We start from the raw sequence: 25,566 nt of genomic DNA on the forward strand, positions 1-25,566 counted from the left end.
ACCCACTTCTTGACGTCTAGAATACTACCCTGAAAAATCACATAGAACGCAACTCTCTATGGGAAACAGTCTTCAATATCCAAACCATCTCCACTGTTGTATGCCAAGGTACTCTCTGAGAAAAAAAACATTATCCATAGCCAAGGAAAAAGAACAGATAAGGACCAATCTGCAAGAAGACCTCACACAACAAAAAGTACTCTGCTCTGCATGGGGATCCCTCATAACCTCTTCTAAAACCACATCTATAAGGGTACCAACAAAAAAGTGACTAACAGAAGCAAGGCACTCATTAATGCCAAAACACTGAAACTTTCCACTCACACACCCTCTAATACACCCATCAGGTGTCTACTTGGATGCCATCAACCACTTCTCTGAGGGGATCAGGAAAATCAGATCCCGCATTGACAACACAAGACAGCAAAATGGACTCCCGCACTACCTCCTATAAAACCACCTAAGTGAACTGACCACAGTCTCCTGTCAAACACTTGATGTACCAACTCTTGGATTCACCCAACCGAACCTCTTCCTACAAAGACATATGTTACATTTGAGAAGATGTTCTCAAGCACGTTTTCAACATTGTCAACTTCTACCTCTGCCAAGGATCCTTTGCTGATGTCCTTAGTCAGGACAAATCCTCCCCCTATTGAAAAAGCCAACCATGACCCTAGATGACCTCATCAACTTCCACCACAACATCTGCCTGTCCTTCACAGGGAAAATCATTTATAAAGAAATATCTACAGAGACACCCGAGCAGATCCACAAGAAACATCTTCTACAGGACTAAAGATACAATTTCAGACCACACTGCAGCATGAAGACAGTTTCTCCTGGCGTAGTGGATTATGTCCTTCATACTCAATGACTTCTGTCTCCTGATCTTCTTAACCTCTCAGTGGCCTTATTAGAGTAGAACATCAAGCGCTGTTCCACATCTTGGAAATCTGCATGGACTTTGCAGTCCTGCACTGATACACCTTCTACCTCACACACTACCATCAATATATTTAGCAAAGAACTACAGAAACTTCCAATTTTCTTAAGAAATTGTAAGGGTTTAATATTCCCACCTACTATTTTCCATTTCCTCACTGAACTCCCCAGATCCATACACACCGAAAACATAATCAACATCCATCATTACACCGACAATACTCCACTCTACCTTTGTATCTGCTCTAGCAACAACATTAAGTAACTCAAAAGCTACCTCAAGTCACTCCCAAATTATTTGCCAATTTCCTTCCTAAAGCTCCACCCAACAAAGACTGAACTTCTTCTTACCAACATCTCTGAACAGGTACAGATTGAAACCTGGTTTCCAGTATGAATCTCGTTGGGTTCATCCTAAAGACATACTATGCAAAATTATTTTATTCACCTTTGTAACCCTTGACCTTGCTCAGGGCCGATCGCGCCACACACCGCGCGTCTCCCCAGGAGTGTGCCAGGCTCCCCCAGCAGCTGCCTCGAGTTTCGCCGCTGCCCGCAGCTGAGCTCTTGGTCTTTTTTCCTGTGCCGGTTTTCCGCCCCTGTGTTTTTGCGCCTCGCCTGCTAAGTATTGTATTCTGTTGTCTAGCATTGTATTTTGTTGCCAAGTATTGTCTTCTGTTTGTATTTGACCCTGTCTCTGTGCCCACTGTACTGCCCGTTCTCTGTCCTGTGTCCTACCCCCCTCGCCCGTTTTTCGCGTTCTTCTCTCCCCCGCCCCTCGCCGCTGACCCCGGTGGCCCCGCCCCTTTTACCTTCTGTACCCCTATTCGCGGCCCCGCTCCCGCCTCCCAGCTGCTCCTCCCTCCCACTTGGCCATTTATGACGAAGTTCGCACGGTGGTGAGCTGTGATCCTTGACCCTGCTCAGGGCCGGTCGCTCCACACACAGCGCGTCTCCCAGGAGTGTGCCAGGCTCCCCCAGCTGCTGCCTCGAGTTTCGTCGCTGCCCGCAGCTGAGCTCTTGGTCTTTTTTCCTGTGCCGGTTTTCCGCACCTGTGTTTTTGAGCCTCGCCTGCTAAGTATTGTATTCTGTTGCCTAGCATTGTATTTTGTTGCCAAGTATTGTCTTCTGTTTTTATTTGATCCTGTCTCTGTGCCCACTGTACTGCCCGTTCTCTGTCCTGTGTCCTGCCCCCTCTCCCGTTTTTCGCGCTCTTCTCTCCCCCCGCTCCTCGCCGCTGAGCCCCGGTGGCCCCGCCCCTTTTGACTTCTGTACCCCCATTCGCCGCCCCGCTCCCGCCTCCCAGCTGCTCCTCCCTCCCACTTTGCCATTTATGGCGGAGTCCGCGCGTACGGGCAGCGTGTGCGCCGATTGTGCGCCAAAGGCAAGCCCGTCTGCGCCCGTCCGCGCCTGGACAGCGACCAGCGCCAGGACCCCTGGTCCCCGACGATGCCAGGGCACCTGACGAACCTACGACGCCGCCACCCTCCACGCTCTCAATGCCGGCCGGAACACCGCCTGCTACCGAGCCACCCCGAAATGCACCCACGGACCCTTCACTTGCCAAACCTGCCGATCCACCTGCCTCCGGACCTGCACCGCACCCACCAAGCCAAGCACCAGCAACAACCACCTCAAGTGCATCCTGCTCAACACCCGCTCCATCCACAGGCACGCCGTGGAACTCTGGAACCTCCTTGACACAACCTCACCAGAAGTCGCCTTCCTCACGGAAACCTGGATAGACGCCTCCTCAGCCCCGGACATCGCCATAGCCATTCCGGACGGCTACAAGATCACCCGAAGGGACCGCGTCAACCAAACTGGAGGAGGCATCGCCATAGTCCACAGGAACACCATCCGCATCACGACCAACTACGATGACACCCTCACCGCCGCCGAGCACCTTCACTTCCAGATTTACACCGACCCCAAGACCACCCTCAGAGGCACCCTCGTCTACAGACCCCCGGGACCACGCACACAATTCAGCGAAGCTATCGCAGACTTCGTCAGTCCACACGCCCTCACCTCCACAGACTACATCCTCCTAGGGGACCTCAACTTACACCTGGAGAACAATAAGGACTGCAACAACGCCGCCCTGCTGGACAACCTCGCCAACCTCGGACTCAAGCAACTGGTCAACACCCCCACCCACTACGCCGACCACACGCTTGACTTCGTCTTCTCCTCCAGCAAGCACATCTCCTTCAGCCACTCCACCGGACTACACTGGACAGACCACAGCTGTGTCCACTTCAACTTCACGAGAATCACGACCCACCACCCGCAACAGGTTCCCCGCAAAAGCTGGAGCAAGATCACCGCCGACCAGCTCACCACCGCCCTCAGCCAGAACCCGCCCACCAACACGACGGACCCCAACGACGCAGCCTGCAACCTCACACAGTGGCTCACCGACTGCGCCGACGAACTCGCACCACTGAAGAATCCCCCCAGCAGACCCGGCAGCAGGAAAGCCTCGTGGTTTACCATCGACCTCAAAAACTACAAGAAAACCTTCCGCACCCTCGAGAAAGCCTGGCGCTAAGACCAGACAACAAAAAACATGACCGCCCTCAAGAACACCACCCGCAAACACCACAGCTGATCCGAAGCACCAAGAAGACAGCATTCAAAAAAAAACTGGACAACAACACCCACAACAGCAAGGAACTCTTCAACATCGTCAAAGAGCTCTCAAATCCCAGCGCCTGCAACACTGACATCACTCCCTCGCAAGACCTCTGTGACTCTCTCGCCTCGTTCTTCCACCGCAAGATCGCCGACATTCACAACAGCTTCGACGCACAAACCACGCATCCAACCGCCGAACCAGCGCCCCCAACCACCACCCTCTGCACCTGGACCCCTGTCAGCACCGAAGACACCACCCGCATGATGAACACCATCCACTCCGGCTCCCCCTCCGATCCCTGCCCACACCACATCTTCAACAAAGCCGACTCCACCATCGCACCCCAATTCCGGAACATCATCAACAGCTCCTTCGCATCCGCCACCTTCACGGAGAGATGGACACATGCTGAACTGAGCGCCCTCCTCAAGAAACCCACCGCAGACCCCACGGACCTGAAGAACTTCGGCCCCATCTCGCTCCTCCCCTTCCTAGCCAAAGTCATCGAGAAGACCATCAACAGACAACTCTCCACCTTCCTCGAGACCAACGGATCCCTCGACCCCTCACAGTCCAGCTTCCAAGCAAACCAAAGCACTGAGACAGCCCTCATCGGAGCCACCAACGACATCAGGTCCCTGCTCGACAACGGAGAAACGGCTGCCCTCATCCTCCTGGACTTCACAGCAGCCTTCGACACTGTATGCCATCGCACCCTGATACAGCGCCTCAGCAACACCGGAATCCAAGGAGCGGCCCTGGAGTGGATCATCTCGTTCCTCGCCGGAAGAACCCAGAGAGTCCGCCTCCCCCGTTCCGATCCGCGGCCACCAAAGTCATCTGTGGCTTCCCGCAAGGATCCTCACTCAGCCCCACCCTCTTCAACGTCTACATGAGCCCCCTCGCAGCCATCGCCCGCCAACACAACCTCAACATCTCCTACGCCGATGACACCCAACTGATTCTCACCCTCACCAACGACCCCGCCACCGCCAAAGCCAACCTCCAGGAAGGAATGAAAGACGTCACGGAATGGATGAAGATCAGCCGTATGAAACTGAACTCAGACAAGACAAAAGTCCTCATCCTAGGACCATCCCCTTCCGCCTGGGACGACTCCTGGTGGCCCCCTGCCCTGGGCAGCGCACCCAAACCAACGGACCACGCACGCAACCTGGGAGTCATCCTGGACTCCTCCCTCACAATGACCAAGCAAATGAACGCAGTCTCATCATCCTGCTTCAACACCCTGTGCATGCTCCGAAAGATCTTCCGGTGGATCCCCACCGAAACCAGGAAGACGGTCACCCAGGCCCTCGTCACCAGCCGTCTGGACTACGGAAACACCCTCTACGCTGGAACCACAGCCACACTCCAGAAAAGACTCCAGCGCATTCATAACGCCTCAGCACGACTCATCCTGGACATCCCGCACCGCAGCCACATCTCTGCCCACCTGAAAGACCTGCACTGGCTCCCCGTCAACAAGAGGATCACGTTCAGACTCCTCACCCACGCACACAAGGCTCTCCACGACATGGGCCCAAAGTACCTCAACAGCCGCCTCACTTTCTACAAACCCACCTGCCAGCTCCGATCCGCCAGCCTCGCCCTCCCCTCCATCCCAAGAATTCGGAAATCCACCATCGGTGGAAGATCCTTCTCCTACCTGGCAGCCAAGACATGGAACTCCCTCCCCACTCACCTACGACTGACCCGGGATCACCTCTCCTTCAGGAAACAACTCAAGACCTGACTGTTCGAGCAGTAGCGACCCCCCCCCCCCTCAGCGCCTTGAGACCCTTACGGGTGAGTAGCACGCTATACAAATTTTTGTGATTGTGATTGATTGATTGAAATGAACCCAAGATTCCGAGAACACATCACAAGGAAAACTAAGAGTATATAGCATCAGTCTCTCTCCTAAAGTGCACTGAGTGTTCCAGGGCTGGTGATGTCAAATGCTACTAGTGGCCCTGCAGCACTGATTGTGCCATTCACATGAGTAGCCCTAAAATGGTGTCTCGGGCCTGCCACCGCAGTGCCTGTGTGCAGTCTGTGAACTGCCATGTCCTCCTTGTCAGTGTCCCCACTGACCGGGCCTAACCCTTCCCTTTCTGTGGACATTGGTCACCCCTATGGAAGGCCCAAGGTACGCCCTTGGGCAGGGTGCAGTGTGTGTGAAAGGTGTACTTGTGCAATTGACATGCTCTGGTAGTGAATTACAGCCATTTTCGTTTTACACTGCTATACGGCTAGCTTGCTCCATAGGCTATCATGGGGGATGCTGGCTACAGTGGCTACCAGCATATCATCCCATAGGAACAAGATAGGACATAAAAGTCTGGTATCACTGAACTCAGAATTTAATAATACATCTTTGAGGAAAGGTTATTTTTAAATCCTGTGTTTGAGAACAGCACTTTTAGAAAGTAGCTCTTCACTTGTCTGACCTTTCTGTGTGCCTTGGTCTGTTTGTGAATTTACTGTCTGGTTTGAGAGTTACAGGTACTGGGGAGCCCCCAGGAGGCTGGCTGGGTCAGCCCTAGGCTGAATGACTGCATTTGCGGTGTGGTGGGAGGATATAGCACCTGGGCCTGAATAGGGCTGTGCCTGCCTTCCACAATGCTGGCTCCACCTCCTGCTGGGCGGCTGACGACCCTGCCCCTCACTCTGAAAGGAAAGGAGAAGCCAGGAAAACAAATTGCTCAAGAAACACCCAGAACTGGTTCAGAACGGGCTCAGGGCCCACTTTCACAAAGAAAACAAAACAAAGACTTTTAGGGGTATACGTACAGGACCCCTGACAACAGAACATTAGATCAACCTGGAATCAAGAAGGAACCTCTGCCAAGGAGAAAGCTGAAACTGAGGAAGGAAGACTGTCCTGCTGTTGCTCTGCTGGACTGACCTGCTGTTGCTTTGCTGCCAAGGAGAGGGGAAGGACGTTGCTTTGTGCTGTGTCCCCTTGCTTGAATCTCCAGGGGCCTGAGGGAGAGCTGGCTCCCTGTTATGAAGTCCCAGGAACAAAAAGACTTCACCCCCAGCTTCCCTGAACTCTACTGAGAGAGGTCTGTCTTTCCCGGAGTGTGTGGCCCATGTGTGGTGCCTCTAGAAGTTGTACCTGTGTTGGGAAGCTGGAAACCAAGCTTTTAAAGACTTTCTGCAAGTTTTGTTGCATCGCTCGCTTGCGGAGCGCATCTCTGACAGTGCGAGGAAATTCTCGCCGCTACGAAGGCCGAGATCATCGCAGTGCCTGTTGCCGCTGCCAGAGCCGTCGCATCCTTCGTTTGCGGGACGCACCAGACCGGTGCAGGAAATCTACCATCACTGCGAGTGTCGTCGAAGAGCCTGTCGTCGATGGGTGAGATCGCCGCAGCGGGGTTGTCACATCGCCTCCCCAGGGTCTCAGGAGCAACGCATCGCTTGTTTTCCCCCGCACCAGCTTCTGCTTTGGAACTTTATCGCATTTAAAAGGTACTGTTGGCTAAATGTGACGCAACTGTCAACTTTTCACGCACCTGTGGATTATTTTATCGCACCCTTAAGAACTCTTTTGCAACCATATTCTTGAACTATGTATGTTGGATTTTTGTCGTTTTGGTCTTGTGTAGTTTAGATTAAATACTTTTTTTTCTAAACAGTTGTGGAGTTAGTTTGTGGTGTTTTCACTGTGTTACTGTGAGTGTTTGTACAAATACTTTACACATTGCTTTTGGATAAGCCTGACTGCTGTGCCAAGCTACCAAGGGGGTGAGCAGAGGTTATCTAAAGAGTGTTTCCTCCTTACCCTGACTCGAAGCAAGGGTCCATATCTGGACAGTGGTACCTACCTCTGCCAACTAGAGACCCCCAGTTCTAACATAACCATGCTACAGACCATAATATGGACCAGACTAAAGCACTGCTTCGAAATTCCTTGACCACACCTCCTAACTTATGTGCTTCCTAATCATGTTGCAGGTTTCTTAAACCTATTTGGAGGGGGCAGAATAACGTAGACTTCACAAGCAATGCAGCCTCTTCCCTCTTAGTAGCATGCATTAGCCACCTCCCAGATACAGGCTACAAAAACTGAATGAAAATATATTGAATTCCTTGCACACCTTCATAGGATTGATTGATAAAGTCCCATTATTATATTAATGGGGAGTGGCCAAGCCGGTGACCAAGATGGGCGCACAGCATTGAAGCTCCGCTAAGCACAGCCTGTAATATCTGACGTTGAGCAACCCATCCCTCCAAACTTTTACTCTGCGCGCTGCACACCGCAGCCTGATGCTTTCCGAGGCCCAGCTGAGACAAGACGAGCAGGTGAGGTTGAGGGCGGGCCGCGGCATACTTGGAGTCTCATAGCTGGGGACTACAGCAGGGAAGAACATGACGAGACCTCATCTGCTGTGGATGTCCGGGTTGGATCCCAACTGCGGAATAGCGGACATAGGAGCGGAGGGCGCGCACCTGATTTGTCCCACGGAGGATTCAGGCCTGTGGCCGCTGTCTGATCTGCCCCAGGCCTGCTTTACCGCCGGTTATTCCGGCTGACCCCAATTGACGCAGTGGCTTGTCAGATTCACTCTGAACCCTTGGGTAAGACTCATATATGCCGCTCGCCGGACGGTGGCCTCACACAGGGCCTGGGACCGACCATGTCTGAATGAGTGGCAGCTAACATATAGGCTACAGTGGATGCTGCCACCTGGCTGCACTGAGATCTCTGGCCCCCTCCCTCTGCCTCCATTTGTTTAGTCTGGCAGCCTTGCTGGTTAGCCCTGACGCTATTACTACTATGGCCTGCAAGCTGATTTGCCTTCCCTTTGCTTTCTTGCCTGCCTGATGACTTGAGGAAGAGGCTTGTCCCAAACAATATTGTGGGGACAAGCTGGGGGACTTAACTGTGTGCCTCTGGAGTTGAGATCCACTTCCCTCATTCTCTGCTTGCCGTCAATGTCTCACATCGAGTGATGCAGGCTGACCTGGTGACTCTTTACACGTTATTTCTCCCGTCATGAAGTGCTCCCTACTGCACTGCCTGCGGCATAGTTCCATGTTGACTCTGGGTGCTCTTTCTTTCTACTAAATCATGCACTACCCAGGGCATTTGATTGATGCTTTATCTCCTGCAACTGCTGTGCCCGCTGCCTTGTCAATTCTCCTCTGCATACTTATGCACGACAGCCCTTCTACGCACAGCCTCCTAGTATGGCTCGTTCCGGCTCTTTTCTCAGAAATATAAGCATTTGTACTACAATGGAACGTGAAGATCTCAGGCAGCAACAACTTACCGTCAAACCAGCTAAGACCCCTCACCACCAATACACACCCTCTTTTTTTACTTGTGCCTGGGAACATATAATGGCTGACTCTCCACCAGATGGCAAGGCCGCAATTATGGCAGAACTTCAAGCCAGCTTTAAATCTATAGAATCCAGATGTGACACACTACACAACGTTTTTATGCTGTGTCTGAGTGGCTGGATCGGCATTATGTGAGGCTCGATGGTGTGGAGTACAGAATTTCAGAGATCGTGAACGCCAATGCTGACACAATGAAGTGGCATGAGCAACTAGAACATATCATCAATACTCCTGAGCAAAGAACAAAGACTTGGACACCAGATCCCGTCGTAACAATATTCGTATAGCTGGCATAGCAGAAAACACCAACACATGGTGATTGGATGTCTTTGTGGAACACCTTTTAGCAGAGCTTTTCGACAGGAAGTCCTTTACTGATATGGTCGAACAAGCACACTGCACACTCGGTGCCCGGCCAGTTCCGGGAGAGCCACCCCAACAGATTATTGCCAGACTCCTCAGTTTTTAGAGACCGTGACACCCCTTTATGATTGGCTCAGGACAAGGGTTCGCTACAATACCAGGGATCTCAAATTCGCTATATCTCGACTACACCCCATTGGCGCAAGAGCCAGTTCTCAAATTTATGGACTTTAGAACCACCCTCCAAAAGGTGAATCTAAAATACGGGATGCCCTATCCTGCATGCCAACAGGGTGAACTTGATGGCCGGCATCATGTTTTCAACCCCCTGCAGATGCTGAATGATTATTCAAGAAGCAACTTTCTGCCTCACTCCCCACCTAGCACTAACACGGGTGCTGCGGCTGCAGACCTGCCGCCCACCTCCCCTGAAACTCATTCACCGTGAATTGCCCTATACACTTTGATACTCTGTGAATGCAGTCAGCTACAGCTTGTTATATGTTATGTGCTGTCTCTGCAGGCCCATGCCGATTGTTTTCACAGTGAATTATATTGTGCCGTGCTATTTCTTCTGATATTGCTCAATGATCTTTGCCAATTATCAATTAGTGTCCACTTTGGGCTTTGCTTATCTGGCCGTTGTCACCCCTATTGTGTACACCACTATGTTTATATTTTTGCACTCTTTATGGGCTATTTGGGCTCTCCAGGCTTCATTTCAGGAGGGGTGGAAAGGGGTGGGGTCTATTGTTCATTTGTTTAAGGTTTCTCTTTTTGAAGCCTTGCTATTATTGTGGTATGCATTGAGTCTACCGCTTTCAGTTTTATTCATGTGTAATGTGTAATCTTAGTGCGGCTTTCAACACTATTTCCCACTCTATCCTCCTCAGAGCATTGGCCGCCCTGGGCATCGGCGGCAATGCATTAAAATGGCTGGCATCATTCTTAACCGATAGAACTTTACAAATCTTCTCCCAGTCCTCGACATCTAAGGTTCACTCCCCACCTTACGGAGTACCCCAGGGCTCAATTCTCAACCCTCTTCTTTCCAATCTGTATGTCACTCCCTTGGCCCACATTGCCTTGCATGCTGGGCTCACGCTTTTCAGCTATGCAGATGACTCCAAGATCGCTTTCTCCCTATCACAATCTGATCCAGCCTCCACCCCCCATCTTCAGTCGGGCCTCAAAGAAATTGCCATCTGGATGAACCATTACTTGCTCAAGCTGAATGGAGGGAAGACGGAGGTTCTGATCCTTGTGAGAAAGCAAGATCTGTGGAGTTCTAGGCATTGGCCAGTCGAAATGGGTCCTATTCCATCTGCATCTGAGCACGTCCGCAACTTGGGAGTGACTATAGATAGTGAACTATCAATGCGAGCTCAAGTGAAGAAGGTGGCGGCCACATGCTTCACTATCTTGCGTTGGTTGAAGAAGATTCTGTGGATGCTACCTGTGAATTCCCAGAGGTCAGTGGTTAATGCCTTGGTGACCTCCCAGCTGCATTACGGCAACATGCTCTATCTGGGGATACCAAGGCAGTCACCAGGCGCCTCCAATTGGTCCAGAACGCTGCAGCACGGTTGATTTGTGGCTGCAAGAGAAATGAACATATCTCAGGGCTCCTCAGGGAGCTTCACTGGTTCAGAATAGAGAGCCGTGCGAAGTTTGAGGCCCTGAGTTATATGTATAAAATCAAATCGGGCACGGCTCCCAGATATTTGTAATCGCTGGCTAACATGTATTCCCCTGCCCGCACCCTCCATTCATCCTCTCAAGGGCTTTTCTGCATGCCAAAGGTCAGACTTGCAAGGATTGGCGGTAAGTCCTTTTCCTTTATGGGTCCCAGACTCTGGAACTCTCTTCCCTTGGACATCTGCTCTGAAAGCTGCTACAGTTGCTTCTGGAAAGCCATAAAAACCTGGCTGTTTAATCAGTAACCTCTAGCCTCGTTGTGTTACATGGCTTTTGTCTCCGTTAGCGCCGGGAAACCCTTTTTGGGTAGCTGTTGCGCTCTGTAAGCTGAAAAAATAAAATAATAAATAAATAGTTTTGAATTTCAACATTATGCCTTCAGCCACTAGTATAGACACAGTGCAAACATTATCTTGCATGGCATGGAATATGAAAGGGTTGCACAGTCCCCGAAAATCGAAACAGATCCTTGCCTATGTACGTCGCCATGTGGTTCAGGTGGCTTCCCTTCATGAGATGCATTTGACTCCTGGACTACATTGTAGGTTTGCATCCTCTTTGTGCATGCATCGCTATTTCTCCCATTATAGTTCCTATTCGCATGGGATGAGAATCTTGATATATAGTGTTGTCCCCTTCCAGTTGACGCTGACTACCTTACACCCTGCTTGTTGAAACTTATTTGGGATGGAGCAGTCGGCAGGTCGTACAGTGTTACAGGTAAACTTACGTGCACCAAACACCTACTCTCCTGACTTCTTTGCCTTTAAGGTCTTTGTGAGGAAAGCATGCAGTGGTGCTTGTGCTATCCAGGCTGACCTAAGATAGAGGACAGGCTCCAAGTGCTAGACTCTGCCGATAGGGGAGTTCCACAAGCCCATCAGGTCCATGATAGATCCAAATTAAGGATCACTGACATAATATCGAGGGACAGAATATCGACCATCAAGAATATCGTTGACAAAATATCGACAGTCAAAATATCGAGTTTCTATCTACAAACAGGTAAGTACAAAAATATCGAGTTAAAAATATCGTTTACTAAAATATAGTTTTTAAAAATATCAACTTTACTAAAAACAATGTTAAATTAAATTAATATTAAAAATTAATTACTAAAATATACTTAAAAATACTTAAATTAACTTATAATAATTAATGAAAGTTAAAAAAAAAGAATTTTATTCATATTTGTTAAAACATATATATATATATAGTAACAAAATATAATTAAATAATAGCCAACATTATTAAAGTACAATAACAAAAGTGTCAAAATTACTATTCCCACTCCAAAGAGTGCAAGCGTAGGGAAAGCGTTGGATAGCGTAGGGGTTAAAATTACTATTCCCACTCCAGTGGGTGCAAGCGTAGGGAAAGCGTTGGATAGCGTAGGGGTAAAAATTACTATTCCCACTCCAACGAGTGCAACAGTAGGGAAAGCTTTGGATAGCGTAGGGGTTAAAATTACTATTCCCACTCCAGTGGGTGCAACAATAGGGAAAGCGTTGGATAGCGTAGGCGTTAAAATTACTATTCCCACTCCAAAGAGTGCAACAGTAGGGAAAGCGTTGGATAGCGTAGGGGTAAAAATTACTATTCCCACTCCAGTGGTTGCAACAGTAGGGAAAACGTTGGATAGCGTAGGGGTTAAAATTACTATTCCCACTCCAGAGAATACAACATTAGGGAAAGTAAATACTTCATATATTATTTAAAAATTTAAAAATGAATATCTATTAATAATTAATTATAAATAATGAAAAATTGTATATAATACAATAATTAATATATTGCAATTACTAATTAACAATATTTTTTTCAATTGATCACCTATTAATTATTTAATAATTAAAATTTATTTAACAATTATTTCCAATTAAATACATTTTAATAAATTTAATTATTTAATTAATTATTATTAAATTACTTCCCACCCTATTCCCCTATAAACCCACAACCCGCTACAGAAAATAAATTATTAAAATTAACATAATTAACAATTAATCAATTAAATTAAATTAATCGGCAAATACAATTTTTATAATTACCCATAAATACTTAATAATTAATTCTAAATAAATACCCATAAATAATTTTACATATTTAATAATTATAATTTAATTACTTCCCAGCCAATTCCCCTATAAACCCACAACCCGCTACAGAATTAAATTACGCAATAATTATAAAAATAAAATTCATTAATTAAAATTAATTATAACATAAATACACACTTTTCACACATATTATAACATAAAAATACACTATAAAAAATAGATATTATTAAAAAATCGATATTTTTAACTATCTATATTATATACTTCGATATTTTAACTTTCTATATTTTTAACAGTCGATATTAAATCACTTACCTTAAAAACGATATTTTGGTTATCTCTATTCTGTCCTGTCGATATTTTGTCCAGTCTATATTTACTACTCGATATTATGTCCAATCGATATTTTGGAGTCGATATTATGTCTGTGCACCCCAAATTAATGCACAAGTTCCACGACCTCGCCCAACGAGAAGTAGCCTTCCTGGGAAAATATGCAAGGGCGCGTTCGGTATGGTGAGCGTGAGCACCCCGGCCAAATGCTGGCTTGCTTGCTTCATACCCCAGATCAGGCCACATATGCCACTCATTGGGGTGACTGGATGGCACTGACGTTACTGATGATGCCTCCATTTTGGCAGACTTTATTGATTACTATAAGGCACTTTACATGTCTCGCCCTGGCACAGGTGTAGAGGTTCAATCAACTGTCTGTCTGAAATTGCCATGTTGCCCTAATTACATGTGAAGAAGTCTCACAAGCCATAGAGGACCTGAGTGGAGCTACAACCCCCTGCTCTGATGGGCTCATTTCCAAGTTTTACAAAGCTTATAAACTGCTACTGGTCCTGCATTTATTACATATGTATGCTGACTCTCTTGAATGTGGCTCTCTCCCCAAAACACTACCGGAGGAAGTCATAAGGTCTTTCTTAAGCCGAATAAGCTTCCTTTCCAATGCTCCTCGTATTGTCCAGCATCCCTTATAAATTTCAACACTGAAATACTGGCCAAGGTTTTAGCTAACAGACTTTATCTATTGATGGATCGTATATTTTCTCCTATGCAATCTGGCATTATATCAAACCGTCCCAATTCAATCAATCTTCGCACTTTATTCGCAGTGATCAACCAAATCTCTCCCACTGTTTCTCAGTAGTTGTGCAGTTAGATTCCTAAAAGGCATTCTATTCCCTTGAATGGTCCTTCCTCCATGCCACACTGACAAAACTGGGCACGCCTAACGTAAATTAATTTGCTTGCTGTACGAAGACCCATTGGCCTGGCTATGCCTCAATGGTACACTCACAGAACCTTTCTCTTTCACACGTGGTACCCAACAGGGTTGCCAACTCTCTCCTCTCATATTTATAATTGTCATGGACCCTTTAGTTCACCATCTGCAGGAAAAACATCTTCATAGGGGCGTTAGATTTCCACATAGGACATTATTAGCTTCTCTTTATGCAGACAATATTGTGTTGCTGGTCCCTGACCCCACAGACAATTTACCTCCACTCGTGCGTGAGGTGCAGCAATTTGGTGTTTTCTAAGGTTTACATAGCAACTGGAGGAAGTCCAAATTATTCCCACTCACGGATGCCACTGTGCCTTGAAACCTTGCTTTTCCGCCTGACATGGTGCATGGATTCCGCCAAGTATTTGGGCATTTATATTCACAGGTAGCACTCTGAGGTTATCCGTTGCAACTATGGGCCGGTTTTAACGAAACTTTAAAACACAGGTGAAAAAGTGGATTAAACTCCCACAGGGCTTGGTTGGGCATATAGCAATCATTAAAATGCTTGTGTTGCCTCGCTTTCTTTATCTTATCTTAAACATTCCCTATGCCCTAACTAACAGTTTTTTCACCTCTTTGTGAGGTTTACTCTTTCAGCTTGTATAGGTCGGCTCCCGGACTCACATTGGCTGGGAAGTCCTTACACTCCCTTATGATCGCAGAGGATTTGGAGTCCCTGACCTCCAACTTTATTTCTATGTAGCCCAAGAGCATTACGATTACTACCAGTATCATCCAGATACCCGGTTGCCATTCCTTAAACCTGAAAGGGCACAACTACCACATCTTTCACTTGCTAACATACTGCCCCAAGGGCTCCCCTGTGATCCGATTACAATTCAGACCCTTGGTACTACTATCTGGCCATTGTTTAAAATATTACGCTACCTTGGTGAAGATGCTGTCTATTCCCCACATAACCCACTTATAAACAACCCTTGGTTTCCACTCACTCATGAGTAAATTGTACAGCACACTCCTCATGCTCATGACTTGGGGGTTGCCGGTGAACTGTTTATAGATGGTATGCTCAAGCCAGTTCTACGATGGCCAAGGGAGGACAATGGTAAACTATAGACAGATTCACATTTCATCGACTGCATAGCACACTATATGCTGTGCGTCCTACTTACACGACTGAACCTAAAGATCTCCTGCCTCTTACATTAATGATTGCGTCCCTAGACAATGGTCACTTTGTCTTTAAAATATATCAAACTTCCCTACAGCTGACACCTGCTGGAGCAGAGGGAGCCAGGGCTGTGAGGGAACGCGATCTGGGTGCTCCTATTTCGGACAAGGTCTGGAATTATTGCTGTATGCAGACCAAACTCGTTTCAGTATTCACCAGCATAAGATATTGCATTATAAATATCTCCACAGAGCTTACACCACCCCCGAGGAGCTGTCAAAATTTGATCCCAATAGATCCCATAAGTGCCCAAAATGTCAGGTAAATCATGCAGACGTCTCCCACCTGACATGGACTTGTGTGATGATAGCATCCTTTTGGAAGGATACCTTCTCCACTATGTCTCTCATGATCGAGCAAGCACTCTCTGCTGACCTTCTTGTGGCTTTATTTGGGTATTTTAAGCCACTACCACTGGGGCTACGTTGTTTTACTGCTATTGCTCTACCATTAGCCAAACAACAAATCTCCCTATATTGGGGAGTTCGCACCCTCCACACAGTAGCAGCCGGGCTAAAGGACTTGGCCTAATGTTCTCCTTTTTATTATTATCTACAGTTTTTTCTTGTCATATATGTCTCTTGTTTACCATATGTATCCCTTTCTTCTGTTGGGTATACTGTTGTACTACATTAAAAAACATTATTTTTATAAATCGGGTAATTGGCTTTACTGTATGTATTTGTTGAAAAAATTATAAATAATGGTTTTTTTAAAGTCACATTATCTATGCATACATATAGTGTTTCGGTTTTTGTGGTATATGTAGAATCACTTACCGATTCGGAGGAATCTGATTGGTCTCCATCATGTAGGTTGTTGCGGCCATAGCTGCTTTTGGGACCAGTTGGTGGACGTGGAGAAAACAAAGGAATGCCATCTTCCTCAGGTCTTTTTGACCGATCAACCTACGGAGATAAGACAGTTTTCATTTTTATTTATTCACAAGACAGCAGAACAATTAATTCAACACTGCTAAAGCTGACGGTGTCATGCTAAAGGAAATATTCATAGGTAAATGCAAAAAGGCTTAATTTGGGTTGAGATGCCCTTTTTGTTACAGTGTGTGATTAATGCAGGAAGGTAGTCAGTCAGTTAATTAATGTAAAGAGAAGCAGGAATGCAAAGCTGCAACCCTCTCGAGTGTGACTACTGGAATGCCATTAACCATTTCTCTACAGTATCTTTACTTTCTTTTTTTCGAAATCCTGGTTATGTTCATCTACACAGCTCTTCAAATGGATCTACTTTCTTTTGAGGTGTGATAAATGGGGTTACTGGTTGAGGGGGTGAAACCATGCTCAAGCAGCAACCACAATCCCTAGCAGGGTGAGGCAAAAGCAAAATTCTAATCAACCTGTGCTCAAACCTCTGGTAGCTTGGCATAGAGCAATGTGTAAAGTATTTGTGCAGCATTTGAAACAGTAATAAGGTGAAAACAAGATACTTGAAAAGTCCCACACCAATTCACAAAAATAGAGTATATTTTAATTTAAAAAGCTTGACGAAAACGACAAAAATGAAATCAGTAGAGCCAGATATACACAATTTTAAAGATTTGAAAGACTTTAAGATTTTAGTGAACATAGCACCAAAAGTCCAAGCACCTACTGTGGATATTTAGGGCCCGATGTAGGTAAATCTTTTTTACCACTTCATAAATACCGATTCATACCGAATCGGTATTTAAGAAGTGGTAAAAAAGAGAAGGGCAGATGTAGGTAATATTATTTTTAAAATTACCGAATCGGAAGGAATCGGTATTTACCGATTCGGTAAATACCGAATCGGTAATGCCCATTGATTCCTATGGGCATTGAAGCCCATAGGAATCAATGGGCATTACAGATTCGGTAATTACCGATTTCTGCAAGGGTGCAGGGGGCGTCACTTTGACACCCTCTAGCACCCCCAATACTGGCTTGTGTGCCATGTGGCACACAGACATGCCCTAAGGGCATGTCTGTCTGTGACATGGCATAGGTGTGCATGCACACATGTGCATGCACACCTGGATTCGGTATTTTAACACCCAATTGGATTGGGTGTTAAAATACCGAATCTGAAGGGCCTGTGGGACTGAAAGTAGTCCCAACTACATCCCGAATTTGAAAAATCGGTAAACTTACCGATTCGGTATTTTTCCGATTCAGTAATTTTACCGAATTGGTAAAATACCGAATCGGACAAAAAAAGGTCCCCTACATCTCAGTAGGCCAAATACCGGTCGGAAACGGACGAAATCGGCCGTTTCCGACCGGTATTTGGTACCTACATCGGGCCCTTAGTCGTGCTGGTACACAAAGTCATAAGTTAGGCCGACTGTGATGGACTGTAGGCCACTTATAATGATCCAGTTAGGTCTGCTGAAGAAGAGTACCTTAAACCCTGAGTGCAGAGCGTTATGAGGTTCTGCAGCAGGGAGCATTGCACAGTAGGGCAATGCGTTAGTTCTGAGGAGCAGTGAAGCTGCGATGTGAGGTCCTGCATCGCTGTTGAGGATCCCATTGATGAGGGCTTGTGATGTGAAGTCTGGTGGCGGGAAAGCGTTGCAGTCAAGCAATGCACCAGTTCCGAAGAGCTGTAAGGCTCCGATGCGAGAACCTGCATAGTGGTCAAGGTTGCTGTCGACAAGGGCTATATGTCGGGAAGCTTCACACAGGCGGCGGCTCCAAACCTGGCTGCGGGTCGGTGTGGAGTCCAGGCATCGGGAGAACCCTTGTAGTAGAGGCGATGAGTTGATTCTGCTTGGAACGGGAGCCTTCAGCAGAGGAGATGCATCAGTTCTGCTGGGCCTACAGATGGGCTGACAGAGTACCTTCAGGCCCACTTCCAAGGCTTGAGTACTAAGGTGGCAGCACTTGGCAGGGTAGAACTCACAGATGTCAGAGTCCAGGTACTGGGTTGAACGTTGTTGGAGACTTCTGTTCCTGAGGCTCTAGTGAGGTGTCCTTGCGAGTCAATTTGAGGTCCAGGGATGAACAGATACAAGTCCAGTCCTTCTCACTCAGGCAAAAGGGCAGCAGTCAGCAGGTCAGCACAGCAGGGCAGCAGTTCCTTCACTGCAGTACTCCAGTAGAGTAGTAGTCCAGAGTATCCACATATCCAGAAGTGTACAGAAGAGATGGTTTGTGGGGTCCAATATTTAAACCTGGGCCTTCCTTTGAAGTGGGAAAAGCTTTTAGAGGTTTCCCTTTGAATTCCCCAGGCATCCTGCCTTCCCGGTCATTGATCCAGATTAACTACAGTGGGTATGCCCCCTTATCAATGGAAATTGCAAAAAACAATGGAGGCAAGATGACGTGTAAGTAGGCCAGTGCCCAGCTCCACCCACCCATTAATCCTGCCAGTGATTGCCCATCCAGGAATACATCTACAATCTAAATTGTGTGTGGCTGTCTAGGAGAAATACACAAAGCCCATCTGTCAGCTACACTCAGTCATGTAACCCAGAGACAGGCTAAGGCAGGAAAACGCCAAACTTTTAGAATTGTAATTCAAAATCCAACTTCACCATGAGAGAGGATTTTTCATTGCTGTTCAATAGACATCAAACATGAACTGGTTACCCACTCTTTTTTGGAAATTATCACTTATTAGATGTACTAAAGTAATTAAAATTTTAGACTATGGGAGCGGTAGTCTTTGCAGTAGTGAAAAACGAACTTAAGAGCTTTTCACTACCAGGACAAGCATTAAAAAGGTAGGCTGCAGGGATTCTACACAAACACAGAACTATGAGAAACAAGTGATTAGACACCCCACAACACAACACTCCCTGATCTCTCAGGAATCGTGGTAACAAGTCACACCCTTTTGCTCTCACTCTTTTACTTGCCCACAATAAGATCTGACAGAGACACGAAAACAGTTTAAAATATTTATTGTAACTAACGTGCCCTAACATGCAGTATACGTCCCACAACAAGCAGGAAAATGCATAGTATAAATACAGTCAGCATAGCAGCTAGTCCATATATCATGAAGGAAGATGTCATAATAAAAAGATAACAAAGCCTAACCTCCCTCCCCTTGCTACAAAGTAGTAATATTATATATTAGAAGATCTCTGGGTTTTGTCAGCAGACCCTATACCTTTACCTATAGATGGTAGATCTATATCATAGGTGCTGTCTCGCTCTTTTCCCAGGAAAGGAACCACTCCAAGTGTGTGCTACCTATTTGTGTATTCTCATAAAACCAAAGTATATTTGTCCAAACAACAGCTGCATCGGTATGTTTTGGCTAAGGCCTGGCCAGAACAAAATAACAAGGGAGATTGTTGTTCGACCTTGCACATAATTTTCAGTCAAAATCCCAGGAACATGCAGTGAGTGAACACAACGATGAGTTCTCATGTGAAAACAGCCATAGAAATGATTGCAAAAAATAAAGACGTGTAGTAACGTGCGCAAAGCAGCAAGCAAGCTGCAGCATGCTTATGCTAACTTAGTGAAGACGACAATGTCCCTATGGGCCACGTGACAGTTTGGGCATGGCAAAAAGGTTTATTTTGCCAAGTCGAGATATCGGTTTAAAACCTCACAGGCTGCAAAGGCAGACTGGAGATATGGTTAAAGTGCTACTTACGTAGGTGGCACAATCAGTGCTGCAGGCATACTAGTAGCATTTAATTTACAGGCCCTGGGCACAGGTAGTGTCACTTTACAAAGTACTTACTAGTAAATTAAATATGCCAATTTGGTATAAGTCAATTCTACTATGTTTTAGGGAGAGAGCACAGGTGCTAGCATTGGGTTAGCAGTATTAAAGTGCGCAGAGTCCTAAAGCCAGAAAAAATGAAGTTAGCCAACAGGAGAGTTGAAGGCAAAAAAGTTAGGGGGAAAACCATACCCAGGTCTAACAGAAGACATTCATAGTCTTTATGGTATAAATGAAATTCCACATAACACTTCACTGTGGAACAATCAGTTAAGGCCCTCTGATTCTAAATTGCTGGTAAATCCGAAGTTGGTTGCAAACTATGTTTGTGCATGTATTCGGATTACAAGACATTCAAAATCGCTGTCCACTCCATTTTGTCCTCACACAAATTCCATTGACACATTGAGGAATTTTCATGAGAAACGAGGTTGGAAATGTCGAAAAAGTACAGGCTTTTGGATGTGGTAAAACCACATTTGCAGGTCATGCCTCATTGTTGCCTCAAAAACCTGTATTGGGTTGGTAAAAATGGCCTGGGGTTCAACGGTAAGGTGTGGTAACAGGTTTACAGAAGGGCACTTTACCACTAGATAATTCTGTGCACCCTGAAATGATAGCCTAGTTGATCTAAAATATGCAAAAACATGTTTATTATACTTAATTGAGAAGGATGAAAGGTAGACTCGGAATTAAAGAGTGTTCCCTGCATTAACTGCTGAGGAAGGCCTAAATTCAAATTACATAGTGAGACTCCTATTCGTGGTTATAGATTGTTTCCCTTTTGTTTATGCACAGATCACTGAGGCTGCAGAATTGTTTATCACGTTACATAATTGATTACAATTAATTCATTTTAAACAAATGCAGCTTCAATATTTCATCCACTGTTTCTCAACAAGATTCCTACAATCTTTTGACATTTTACTATTAGATATTCTATGATGCTATGTTTTAATATTTTATAAACCCAGTTTTTATGCAATTAACGAAAGTGAGAACCGTATTCAGTATCAAATATATGTAATTGTGTAACCATCTTCATTTTGTGTAAGAGCTTGTGGAAAAAACAGCTTGACTATCAATCATCAATAAATGTATGTGAATACTTCACCAACTAACACAGTAACAGTCCAAGTAGTTTATTCGCATGTCTGATATAGTCCAATTTATCACGATTATTTGGGCCATTTGTACTTATAAACCGGTTTGTGGATGTGCCACTGAAAGTGCATAGACCCCAGTGCATAAACCCCAGTGCATGTATTAATGATTTTATTGTTTAGCATTTTATACATTTTAACATACCTAACATACCTACGTATTTATTAGGGACTCCCTGTTACCTTAAAGATGGTATACAAGGTCGTCCCCATTAGAACTACTCTGGGGTTAACGGTCTTCATCAGGGCTGGAACTAGTCAGCGTTTGAATCATTCCCTGTCTTAGACCTGTGTGTGTTACTAAAAATCAATTCAAGATTCCTGGTGTATGCAAATATGATGCGTCCTTCTGATAGTAAATGCAGGGTCCCCAACGAGTGCTTTGTGGAAAAGGATCCATTCTCTAAGGGGAAAAAGGAAATGATGTCTAAACCTGGACTATACCACTATATTTTAGTTAAGTAACATTTGTGATACTCATGACTTCTATACCTTCGATGTTCGTCGCGCTTTTCCTTTTCTTCCATGAATTTGTTGCACTTTTTATACATCTAGACTCTAGAGAGATGGGCCTTTTGTTATTATCTATACTGCATGCCTTACATAATATGCCTTAGCCTTCATTTCATACGCTTATCAAACTTTACTGCAATGCCGATTTCTTTGCAGATTCACTCCATTCCACTGTGTCTGGTTTAGATATATGCAAGAACGTCTCAGTGGGGTAGTGCCTGCTGAAACTGCATTTTGGCAGAAGAGTACATGGGCGATGGCAGTAGTGTCTCCACTCACCTTCTACACCACTCCATGGGTAGGAGCAGAAGTCTCTTACAACACCCCAAATTTGCAGCAAATTCTCCTGCCACCTCTGGAACCAGTGCCTATACATTTAATACATGTTCTTGTTTATCTCAAATTACCATCAAGCGGTGACTGCCTTGATTTTGCAGGAAGTACCACAACCTTATTGTCTAAAGGGCCGTTATCCTCCACTACAGGCAAGAGACTTAAACATGACCCTCCTTCTCCCCCTAAGTCTGCCTATCCTGTCTCCTTGGACATGGGTTGGGAGGAAAGGCCCACCATCCATTCATTGAAGAAACTAATTATCGTTTACAAATGTTGGACGACAAATGGTCTTCCATGGATTCCAGTATCACGGTGGTGGAACATCAACTTGATGACGTACAAGTCTCATCTGCCAAGTTGTCCTTGTTGGAGTTAGAGGTCTCACAGCTGAAAAGAGTGTCTGAGGATTTGGATAATAGAAACTGTCGCAATAATTTGCACATTTATGAACTTCCTGAAGGACTTGAAGGAGATGACCCAGTCACATACTTTGCATCTTTTTTGCCTTCGTTTTTGGAGCTCCCCGCTACCACCAAATTGAATACTCAACATGCTCATAGATTGGGTCCCCACCTTTCTTCCTTTTCTGCGCCTTCTAAGCCCGTGGCATAATTATTGTATTTTTGCAATTCACTGACCTTTTGCTGGTTCTGAATGTAGCTAAATCCAAAAAGAATCTTGCCTGGCATGGTACCAAAGTATTTATTTCTGCAGATGTCTCTTCAATGACTGCTAAACGTCGAAAAGAGTTTCTGGATCTTTGCCCTTCTTTTCGTTCCTTAGGTGCAAGATATGGTTTATTCCATCCATGTCTCTTCCATGTCACCTTTCTCAACAAGACTTCCACTTTTGAGGATCCAGCTGACCTCCGCAGACTTATTCAATCTCACTCTACTACGTCAATGGAGACGTCTCCCTCTTCGTCTGGCTCTTGATTCTTGTATTTTACCTTTGTTGCATTATCTCATTGAAGTTGTCTTATTTCCTATTTTTTAAATTCCATTGTTATATCTAGATCCGATTTAATTACCCATTGTTTCCTTCACAGGTACATTTTTGTCTTCTCCATGTTTTTATCTGATTTTGTATTCTTATTAAGTGTCCTGTTGTTGAAATATGCATCCCAGCGTCAATTTATTCAATGTTTATTTGTTACCTTTTACAGGTTTAATGTATTTTTCCAGATTCCATTTGTGTTCCATGTTTCCGCTCCTGCTTCTAATTGTTTTATAGATGTGCTGGTGTGCTGTGTTGCCCCTTGTTGGGTGTGCTGTCTTCATTGTCCCTTGCTGCCTCTCATTCTTTTCCTTGTTTCTTTAGAGTACATATTACAGTCGTCCTTTTGACATGTACTGTCTTCTTTTGTTCTTACTCTTTCTTTACTTCCCTCCTTCTCTTTTCATCTTTTTTATTCCCTCTTCTTCCTCAATGCTCTTCTACTCTTCCGTTTTCTACTGGATTTTCTATTTCTTTCTTTATCTATTTATTTGTTGTATGCGTCACTCCTTCATTATTGCTATCAGGCTCGGCTCCACACTTCCTCGGGGCTGTGATGAGAGTCCAATCCCGGCCCTACCGAACGACCTCAGCGTTCAATGGTATAAACACAGAACTACTAAGAGAATGCAGCAGGCCGCGGGAAAGCAAGGGGACAGCGGGGAGGGAGATCTGTAACGACAAAGAAAAAGATATTAAAGCACCCTAACTCCCTATACTACACTAAGGTGCTCTATAATCTCTACCCCGCGCCTCCTCCCCCCACTGATCACCATTCAATACCTGTAAAGGAAAATACACAAAGCTCTAATCCAATGGAAACAGGAGACGGTTGTGGGGTGAAGAACTGGGCCCAACTGTGGATAGAAACAAACACGATTCACTCCCTATTCTCCAAGTACTAGATTGTTGGTTATGGTCTCAAAACATAGAGCACTACATATACCCCAATGTAACACGTAAGTTTCTTTCAATGGGCAGCCACACAGTTCCTTTGTTTGACCTTTCCAATACCCCTCCTGTCTCCTGTTATAACGAGATAAGCAAATTATAATGAACGCTGCACTCCTCCGAATTGCTTCCGGAAGACACAGCAAGTGAATACTTCCCACTTGAACAACAGAGTTAGATCTCACTCTATGATGGGTTTGACAAAACTTGCGCCCAAGGAAGCTCTGCCAGATGGCCTTCCGAGTGGGCTTAAGATGACGAGGCTCAAAAAACAGCTCCAGGTGAGTCCTATCGTCACTGTGCAAGCTTTCCTGTAATCACACTATATACAACTATGTACACCAGTGAAGACTCAGATCAGTGTTGGTCCAAAAGTATATACAAAAGTGAAGGCTCAGTTCAACATTGCTCAATAGTCGGGTCCGTTTCCCTCAGAACCAACGTGTAGCCACCACAATATGTAACTGTACCATCAAACACTGAGTCTTCAAGTAGCACGGCACTGAGTGCCCCTCTGAACAAATCCCACAGGTAGTGGGTGTGTTGTTGGGATCGAAGCTACCAACGCCACACACCTCACCGAGAACAGAGTACTCACGATTATGGAGCAAAAAAGGAGTCGCCAGACGCCTCTTACCGCCTCCACACGCACAGACACAGGAAACGCCACCGCAAACGGAATTATCGGCGCTCCACCGCCGTTTGAACACACTCTTTATTTCCTGGCATGCGCGCGCAGCTCGCGTTGGAACGCGACGTCAGCGCGGCATGCCAGGAGTTGTAGTTTTTTCATCCTTTGGCGACTTACGCGCGTTCGGCGGCCTGAAACATGACAATTGCATCCTTTGTTCTTTATGTATTTTTGATGACTTGAATTTCAGAGTTATTTCATGGAATGTGAAAGGTTTTATTAACCCTATCAAGAGACAGAGAATACTGTCTCATCTTGCCTCTTATAACCCTTATTTGGTCCTTTTACAAGAGACCCATCTTACAGAAACTGAGGCATTAAAATTAAAACGAGGTTGGATGGGTTCAGTTCTATTCTCTCCTACTGGGAATAAGAAAAATGTTGTTTTAATTTTGTGTCACAAAAATTTACTTCGGATAACTTTCGCTTTTATTTTTAATGTTTTAAATAAGACTACCTCCCTCTCCACATCTTTAGCGGCCAATTCTGTTGGTGCTGAAAAGGCATTCAATAGAGTGGATTGGTCCTTTTTATTTGCGGCTCTTAAGTGGCATGGATTTGGCCCCAAGTTGATCTCACTTATTTCTTTATTATATACTGTTCCTAGAGTGTAGTTACTAATCAACTGTTACGTTTCATCCTATTTTCCCCTTCAACGAGGAGTCCATCAAGGTTGTCCTCTCTCCCACCTTCTTTT

General features: G+C 45.5%; 1 protein-coding gene across 3 annotated transcripts in view; it reads right to left on the reverse strand.

Moving 5' to 3' along the window:
* The window catches only part of ERICH3 (glutamate rich 3), a 569,740-nt gene that overhangs the window by 396,324 nt on the left and 147,850 nt on the right, over positions 1-25,566 (reverse strand). For all 3 annotated transcript variants that reach the window (XM_086953866.1, XM_086953868.1, XM_086953865.1), the window contains exon 5: positions 16,337-16,465. In XM_086953866.1, the coding sequence (XP_086809992.1) occupies positions 16,337-16,465 (129 nt within the window). The remainder of the gene's footprint in view (positions 1-16,336; positions 16,466-25,566) is intronic.

The sequence above is a fragment of the Lissotriton vulgaris genome, chromosome 1_1 (assembly GCF_964263255.1).
Source record: "Lissotriton vulgaris chromosome 1_1, aLisVul1.2, whole genome shotgun sequence".
Lineage (NCBI taxonomy): Eukaryota > Metazoa > Chordata > Amphibia > Caudata > Salamandridae > Lissotriton > Lissotriton vulgaris.